Source organism: Notothenia rossii (genome assembly GCF_949606895.1).
Source record: "Notothenia rossii genome assembly, chromosome: 6".
Classification (NCBI taxonomy): Eukaryota; Metazoa; Chordata; class Actinopteri; order Perciformes; family Nototheniidae; genus Notothenia; species Notothenia rossii.
Window position 1 is genome coordinate 64823949 of NC_136909.1, and position 8558 is coordinate 64832506.

The 8558-nt window shown below is 39.2% G+C and overlaps 1 protein-coding gene across 1 annotated transcript; it reads left to right on the forward strand.

The window, feature by feature from the left end:
* Positions 1–630: 630 nt before the first annotated feature.
* Positions 631–8280, forward strand: LOC307043066 (transmembrane protein 229B-like). The gene is made up of 2 exons (XM_079687281.1): positions 631–877; positions 7584–8280. Exons 1-2 carry the CDS (start codon positions 835–837, stop codon positions 8060–8062), a joined length of 522 nt encoding a protein of 173 aa, XP_079543407.1. The 5' UTR covers positions 631–834; the 3' UTR covers positions 8063–8280.
* Positions 8281–8558: the final 278 nt, after the last annotated feature.

Below are 8558 nucleotides of genomic sequence, written 5' to 3' on the forward strand. Positions count from 1 at the left end.
CAATCAATATAAAATATAATTAATACAAAAAATAACTATTGCATGTTGAATGTATTTATTTAAATTTTATTTTGAAATCACATTTGCTCTCAAGACCTACAATTAATTTGCAACTCTCACTCATGAGTTTAATGTTGTGTTCTTTTTTCATTAATAAAAATGGTATAATTAAACTTGTGATTAGTTTTGTCTAGAATTTGTTGTTACTATCGAAAGATATTTAAAAGCCAGAAAATACAAAGATTCTAAAGAAATAAACAAACGCAAATTCCACAATAAACACAATATCTGTAATAATAAACGCAAATATTAAGGTGGAATAAATTATTGTTTGTCTAAAATATTATTGCATATGTCTTACTGTCTGCTGGTAAGAACCAACCTTTTAAAAAAAGTGTAGTCAAATCGTTTTTTTTAAATACAGAAAATGGAGATGCACTGTAAAAGTTAAGAATAATAGAAGTTGGCCAGTGAGTCCAAATATCCACACTGGGGAGCTTCTCTGACACACCCACCTACTGTGGTTCACTGATAACCCGGCGATTACTACTCAAAAGAAACCATTCACCCAGCCGCTGTCTCCAACAGAGAGATCAATATTTTTATACATGCACACAGGCGTCTGATCCTCAGGTGGACCAGGCTTTCTCTCACACACACACACACACACACACACACACACACACACACACACACACAAACACACACACACGCACACACACACACACACACACACACGCACGCACACACGCACACGCACACGCACACTCACACTCACACACACAGGGAAGCAGAGGGATTACAAAGGCACAGAGACCCATATGCTGCCCAGGGATGGAGGCGAGTAAGCTAAATGCGAGAAGGAGTAATTACCAAGGTGAGAAATACTATTGTTTCCTGTTAATTATGTTCAGTATTTGTAGAAGGCCATTCTTTGATTCATTATACGACATTTGTTGTCTTTGTATCCTACTCTCGGTTTAAGTCTGCCAAGTGGTGGAATCGGATTCAATGATATTGTGAGACTACAGTTCACTTGACTTTATTTTAGGGAGAAATAATATAATGACAAAGATATCATTAATTTCTACTGATGTGCAATGCCTTGTTTTTTTATGCTGCTGCAACGCAAACATTTCCCAATCTGGGATCAATAAAATACATCTTATCTTATGTCACCAGTTTGATTTGTTGTTGGTATAGTTACATGTATGTATTGTAGTTGAGAGTGAAAACCCGTTGAAGATTTTCAAAGCCTTTAACTTGTTAAACTGGGCTATTAGCCTTTTAATCCACATAAGAGCATGCACACTAAGAAACGCTGTGTGTCCTGTGGCGGAGGAAGGGAACCTGACTGTATACTCTCAAAGGGTTATCATGGGAAAGGATAAAAAGAAAAAATGTAATTCCCTAAGAAATAGTAAAGCTGACCAAATGTAATATAATTTAAATGTATCTTTTTTTTGTTAAACACACAAATTAAGATTATTTTGAAAGAAGAAAACATTATTGTTGGCAGTAATTTTTAAAACAAAGTGTAAAAAAAGGTTTTTTTACATGGTTAAAACAGGAACAAATCATTCCAGGACTGTTCACGGACCAACCATAATCACCATGTTTTGCATTTATTGGTCAAAAGCAGAACTCATAATCCTAATGTCAACAGACCTGTGGACCCAGCACTAAAATTCAAAACATGTGATGATATCCGCCCTATTAATACAGGCACTAACGACAGGCAACCACAACTGTACATACTGTATAGGCTACAGTGTGTCATTCAAATGTAAATCAATGTCATGAAACACAATGCTACATTATCTAAGGTTGATTTGATCTTAGTTATGAGTTTAGAAACATGCATCCTCTGTTCCTGTGTAACTTTTCAACTGCATGCTTGACTGTATTAGACTTAATGGTCAAAGATTAACTGACAGGGCTGCACCTGTCTTTTAATGGTAAGCTATTGAAATTCTGATTCCATAGATGTGTCTCCCATCACCCAAAACCCCTGACTATTCTCTCAATTCAGTATTTACATTCTTGTATTCAAAGAAAATCAGTAATATCTTTAAACACTACAAGTCCCTGTCCATCAGCTGTGCACCGTTATGGGGTAAATAAAGCCTATCTACCAATTGGATCAAATATAAAAGTCATGTGAATTACTATTGATACTGCGAGGAGACGTATTGTGTCAAGAGAAATTGAAGATGTTACACCCTACCCCTCCGTGACAGAGTAAACTCTGTGGAGTGACACTCGCAGCTCATTGAGGCTCCCTCCTGTCAGATGGAGGGAGTAAATACAGCGGCAAGCTTTGGGACAAACTCCCCTCTCTCCTGCAGAAATAGGAAATGCCGTAGCCTACCTGTTTGTAACAACGGTTTCAAATCATCATCTCTTAGACAAAAAAATTAAATTAATAACTAAGATAAAACTCCAAACATCTTTAATTGTGTCTTTTAGTTTTAAACCTGATGTTTATAAGGTTCTTAATTTTTGCATTGCTGACGGACACACACAGCGCTGAGACCGGTCAGGTAGAGACCGGTCTCCAGTCAGTACTGACGCAGACTCGCTGTTTGAGGGCTTGATAACCCACTCCCCCTCAACACCGCTCCACACTCGTTGGTTTGGAACAGCACTTAATGTGGCGGACCCTCCGCGCAAACGTGCAAACGGAGGGGTAGTGTGTAGGGGGCGGTTTGGGATTGGGCCTGTTAATCAGGGCTCTATAAATAGAGAACTAAGGCAGATGTGTAATATTTAATGCAGCCCAAACGTGTATTACAATGCCGTTGTGTGATGACTTTCAAAGAGAAAAGCAAGCACACGCGGAATAAAGTATTATTTTCTTTTTTAAATGTTTTCGGATTTCACATCGCATAAACACCATATCCCAAAGTGCATTGCGGCTAAAACATCCAATCACCGAGCTTCAACGATAGCTGAGGATTATGGGTAGTTCGATGTTTTAGCATATCAAAACCTCTGAAAAAAGAAATGTGTCTCTCAGAATCGAAAGGGAAAAACCTATGGGAAAAACACAAAAGCAGTGTACACAGACCGGAAATACTGTTTTCAACCCGTGAGGGTTGACGCTAACTTTACATGGACGCTGCCGCATATACACGTTCTCCTGGCGAGACCTCAAATCATCTTCTATCTTCTATCTATCAAACTATAGATTCTACCCATCCATTGGACGTGAATTCTAAAAGTACAATATACACTTCTCGCTAGAAATCTTATCAAAAGGCATTTTAATGGCCAAACTATCCTACAATTTTGGATTTTCCAGAGAGGGTTATTTGTAAATATACGACCCTCCGGAGCGTTTGCAGTCAAAGGGAGCACTAGAGGTCGAAAACTTTCAAACTTGATTATAGGTCGTAATAAGTGAACAATCAACCTATTTGGTCAGAATAAGCGCTTGAACAATCGACCTATTTGGTTGTAAGAAGCCCCGGCCACACGAGGACGATAACGTTCGTATCTGCTACAGTTCACTATCAGATAGACGGTTCGGCCACACGAGGCCGACATGGAAACGCAGAAAACAATAGCGATAACGATAACGGGTCCCAAGGTGGGTAGATCTGCAAAAACGAAACACTCTGGGGGGGCAAACGGCTCCATGTTTACGCCTATACGATCATTTCCTGATAACGATGACGCAATAGCCCCGCCTCTCCCCACTTCTCCTCCTCAGAGATCGGCTGCTGCTCTGGAGAGGGGGAGGAAAAGAGAGGCTCCGTTTTGTATTATTATATTGAGTCGTTATTCATTTGTTTTATAGTTCAATAAATAACAAAGAAGACCTTTGACCGGGACTTTTCTAATTTTGTCCTGAAGATGAACTGAAACTCTGCTGCACAGTCCCCTCGTCCCTTGGAAGAGGCGGAGAGGTGGGTGTTTTTCATCTGCTGGTGGAATACCGGAGAGATTTACAGCGCTTGCCTCGGGGAGGGAGAAAAAGGGCCAGAGCGTAGACAGCGGAGAATAAATAGAAGGGCAACAATGGCAACCATGTGCGGGAAGTCTTCTTCGCTGCTTTTGTTTCAGGACTACAGCGCCACTTACAGGCCAGGCATATGTACTACAGCGTCTCCAGCGCTTTCGAACGGTCTCGTTTGAACGGACACGTTTCTGGTGCCTGTTGCGTGAGGACGGAAGACTTTTTTGATAACGATTGCAGTCTGTTTGCGTTATCGTCCTCGTGTGGCCAGGGCTTGAGTTGGAGGACTTGTTGGAAAAAAAACTAGGGCTTTCAAGTTAACGTGATTTTTTTTTAAGGCCACTAATTATTTTAAACGCGATTAGCGCATTTGTATTTTTTGCCCGCCCCGTAGTTTCTGTGCGCATCGAGTTTAAAATACCATCTACAAGCTGATGCTGACTGCCCCGCTCCTGCCGCCCGCTTGCAGCGGACCACACTTCCACGCTCATCGGAGACTATTGGACTTCACTCAGTAATGACAGTTACCTCGGGGTCACAGCGCATTATTTTGACCCACGGTAGGAACTTCAGTCTCATGCTTTGACAGGCAGACAACTGTGCCGTGCACTTTATGCAGGTAGCCAGACAGTGGGACATTGTACACTCTAAAAACGAATTCAGGCGACCTTTCACCTCCACTTAATTAAATGCATGGTTGCAAGATAAAAATGTGAGTTAATTGATTTAGATAAACATTTTAAGTTGCAAACATTAATTTATAAGTTGTGTTGATGTAATAATGTTGGTAATTACATCAACTTAATATTGTGTGTAATTTGAACTCTGATCTCTGCGTTAATTGACTTAAAACAAAATTCAAGTTGTAGTAAGTAATGCAATTGGCTTGATAACTTAATTGTTCTCCACCTTGAGTTAAGGATTTCAAGTCCACTCCCACTTAACATGCCTGGACAAGTTCCGACAGTTAAGACAAATAGAAATACTATACAATGGACATTTTAAGGTGAGTGTCAACTTTCGTCATTCAAATACAGTAGATAGCCTTGAAGTTGCACAGTATTAGGCAAATTGCTGTTTGACCAAAATTAGCAGCCTTTGAACTGTGAATAGTTCTGTGAGAGGATACAATGTAGAGGCTACTGTGAGAGTAAAAATACTTTGGTTACTATTGTGATATAACTTTTTATTAAAAAATGAATCTCGGGGAAGCAGATCAAGGACATGCTTCTTGCGGTAGGATCGTTATTTAGAGTTGTTATTGAAATGCAAGTTGTTGGCAGTTACTCATTCAAAATATATTAATTTAGGTAATTTCTCTTTTTTTCCTTTTTCAAAAATAGCACAATACAATTGAAGTACGCAGAGAACTATAGCCATCCGCTGCCTTATCGTGTACCTTGGAGAAAAGGAAGAGGACCTTTTCAAGGAGTTTAGCGACGTCATTAAACATCTTGAAATAAAATAACATCCACGGGCACAGTGTAAAAACACAGGACAAAAGCACTGCTCTCTGTCAGTTCCATTTTGAAGCATATTGCACTTTTGGCCACACCCCAATTAATAATGCTTAATAAGTGCTTCAAAAGGACATGAATATCGCCATCATCAGTGACCGGTCCATACGATGGCAACCATCGTGGTCGAGGGAAACAAATGAATGAACGAGCATTCTGCGTTAAATGTGTTCACACTGTTTGAAATAAGGACTGTCGGCAGTGTAAACATCTTTGTTACATCTTTTGTAAAATTGATGTGTTTGATCTGCAGATTGGTGGCCATTTGGAGTTTGTTTCTGTAGTTTTACAAAAACTTTACAGATTTTACATATTTGGCACTGGTTTTAAATATGCAAAGGCCTCTAACTTCGATGTGATGGCAGCATTTATTTGCTGTGTCCCCATTTCCCAAGGTAATATGGCTAATGTGTTTATTTATTATTTGTGGGGAAATTTAAATTTGTGTTATTTATCTTTTTTTCCAAGATTTAAATGAAGCTCAGCGCAAGTTCTTTCAGGAAGACTGGGTGTATATACATTCACTCCGCAGCTGCATATAATCAGCTCATCAGACGTTCTCTTTAACCTATTACATTTCACCTCATTCTCCAACAGCCAATCACCGTGCTGCAGCCAAACTTTAAAATGGTTCTCCTCTCTCCTGCAGTCAGCTGTGATTTCAGGTGTTCATGCACCTTATCATATGGCATGTGTCAATAAATGTTCAAACTAAATGAATTCTCTCCTGATTGAAACATCATGTGTTGAAATAAACAACTGCAGTTCAAAATAAAAAGTGAATTGCCTAATATTTTTGTTTTGGAATCAATTAATTTCTTTCTTTAAAGGCAAAAACATGAAAAAGCTAAGAAAAAAAACAGTTGAATACAATATATTTGGAGCAATTTAATTTATAAATGGTTGTCAACTTAAAAACGTGTGTTCACAATGATGGTCATTCAGTACATACAACTTCAAATTCCTTTTAAATCGTGCGGTAAAACAAGTTGGAACAACTTAATTTTTGGAGTAATCAACTTCAAAACTTGTATCCCGAGTGAGGGTAATTAAGTACATACAACTTACAATTATTTTAAATCATGTGGTAAAACTAGTCGGAACAACTTAATCTTTTGAGTAATCAACTTCAAAACTTGTGTTTATGCTACCAATTATTAAGTAACTGGTAATTAAAAACACCTCTGATTGTAGAGGAAAAGCCTTCTCCCCTAACTCAAATAAGTTTGTTGCTTTAAGACAATTGAATTAGAAGTTGTCTTGACTCAATAAACATCGATGCAAACTGTTGCGTTGATTTTCTTTGTTGAGCCAAGGCATTTTTTTTTGAGTGTACAAAAATCTCCATAATAACTCGCAAACTAAAGATCATGTACATCCACTGCACACATAATCTGAAATAACAACTCATATTTCTCGCATCAAATGACATCAAAACGCATTTTAATGGCCAAACTAACTTTAAAATAGGCATTTTCCACCAGAATAAAACGAAGTTCGGCCATGTTTTTTTTTTCTGCAGGGAGACATTTGAAGATCACGTGACATAGACGACAGCCATTGGAATGAATGGTGAAAAAAAACGTAGGGATCTTACAATTTCAGAGGCGTTTTTGTAGAAATACTACGTCCCAAGTTGTGGACCAACGTAGTTATTACACGTTTTTTTATTAGACTGGGTTGAATATTCATGAGAATATTTCTCATTGTTCAAATGATAATAAACAAACATTTGCATAAAGCATATTTGTCCACTCATATGTTGATAAGAGTATTAAAAACTTGAAATGTGCGATTAATCGCGATTAACTATTTTAATCAACTGACAGCCCTAAATAAAACACAATTTGTGGGCTTATGGGTTTTGTTTGTCCAATTCTTTTTTTAGGCCCTGTTGTAAACATTGACAGACAATCAACTGAGACTTTAGGAAGTTACTGCTACCAGCTAGCAAAGCGATGGCACATAACACCTTTCCATTTTCCCTGTACACTGATTATTCAAACTTTAGTATATTTCAAAAACATAAATCATCTTTGCTTATGGTCCAAAAAGCAGGTCAGTGTAACATAATGTTTGTTTTTGTGAACATTGTGTTCCTTTAGGAAGTGGTTTTGAAGATGAAGCCCCACCACATGGGAGCCTCCCAGGTCGTCCTCTCTCTGCTGTAGCTCGTCTGTACGTGTACGCGCTTCATGGCTGCCTGTGCGAGGTGGCCTTCACTGCAGTGTGGGACTGGTGCAGCACCGCAGACAGGAGGCTGGCGGGCCACAGCAGCTTGTGGGCACTGCCTATGTACGCCATCGCTATCTATCTCATTGAGAGCCTGAGAGAGCGGCTGCTGGCTCGGCATCTTCCGCTGCCTCTGCGTCTGGCAGCCTACACCATGTTCATCTACCTGTGGGAGTTCAGCTGGGGGGTGGGGCTGAGTCTGCTGGGGGCCTGTCCTTGGGACTACTCAGGTTTTAGGTACAACCTGGGAGGACTGGTGACTCTGGAATATGCAGTGCCCTGGACTGTGGCGGCTTTTATGGCTGAGCAGCATGTGATCAGGAACACTCTGAGGATACGACTGCTCAACTGAACTGATAATAATCTGGAATACTACACTTCCAAAAAACTACAATGCAATTAGTAACATAATTTCAGGAACAACACCACACTATTGTGCTTTTTAATTGTATGTTTTAAGTTAAAATGGTGAATCATTAAAGCTGACAACATTTTCTGTATTTCTTTTATCACAGACTAAAACAAGACTGGTGGATTGGTAGACCAATGTAAATAAATGATTTTAAGGAATAGTGTTGCGTTTTGGGAAATATGCCTTCTTAGTTAGATATGAAGATGGACAGAACTCTAAAAACAGCTCTTTATATCCGTTAGCAAAAGCTAGCTAACCAGATGCTAACAACAACATTCCCCGGTACCGCTCGTGCCCTCACACAAAATGTGCTCGTGCCACACACACACAGAGCCGAGCTTGAATGAAACAGAGACCCAGAAGTAGTTGTAATGTACTGTATCATATTATTTTCGATGGCTTTACTGTATAATCAGTATAACAGATGAACAGATCG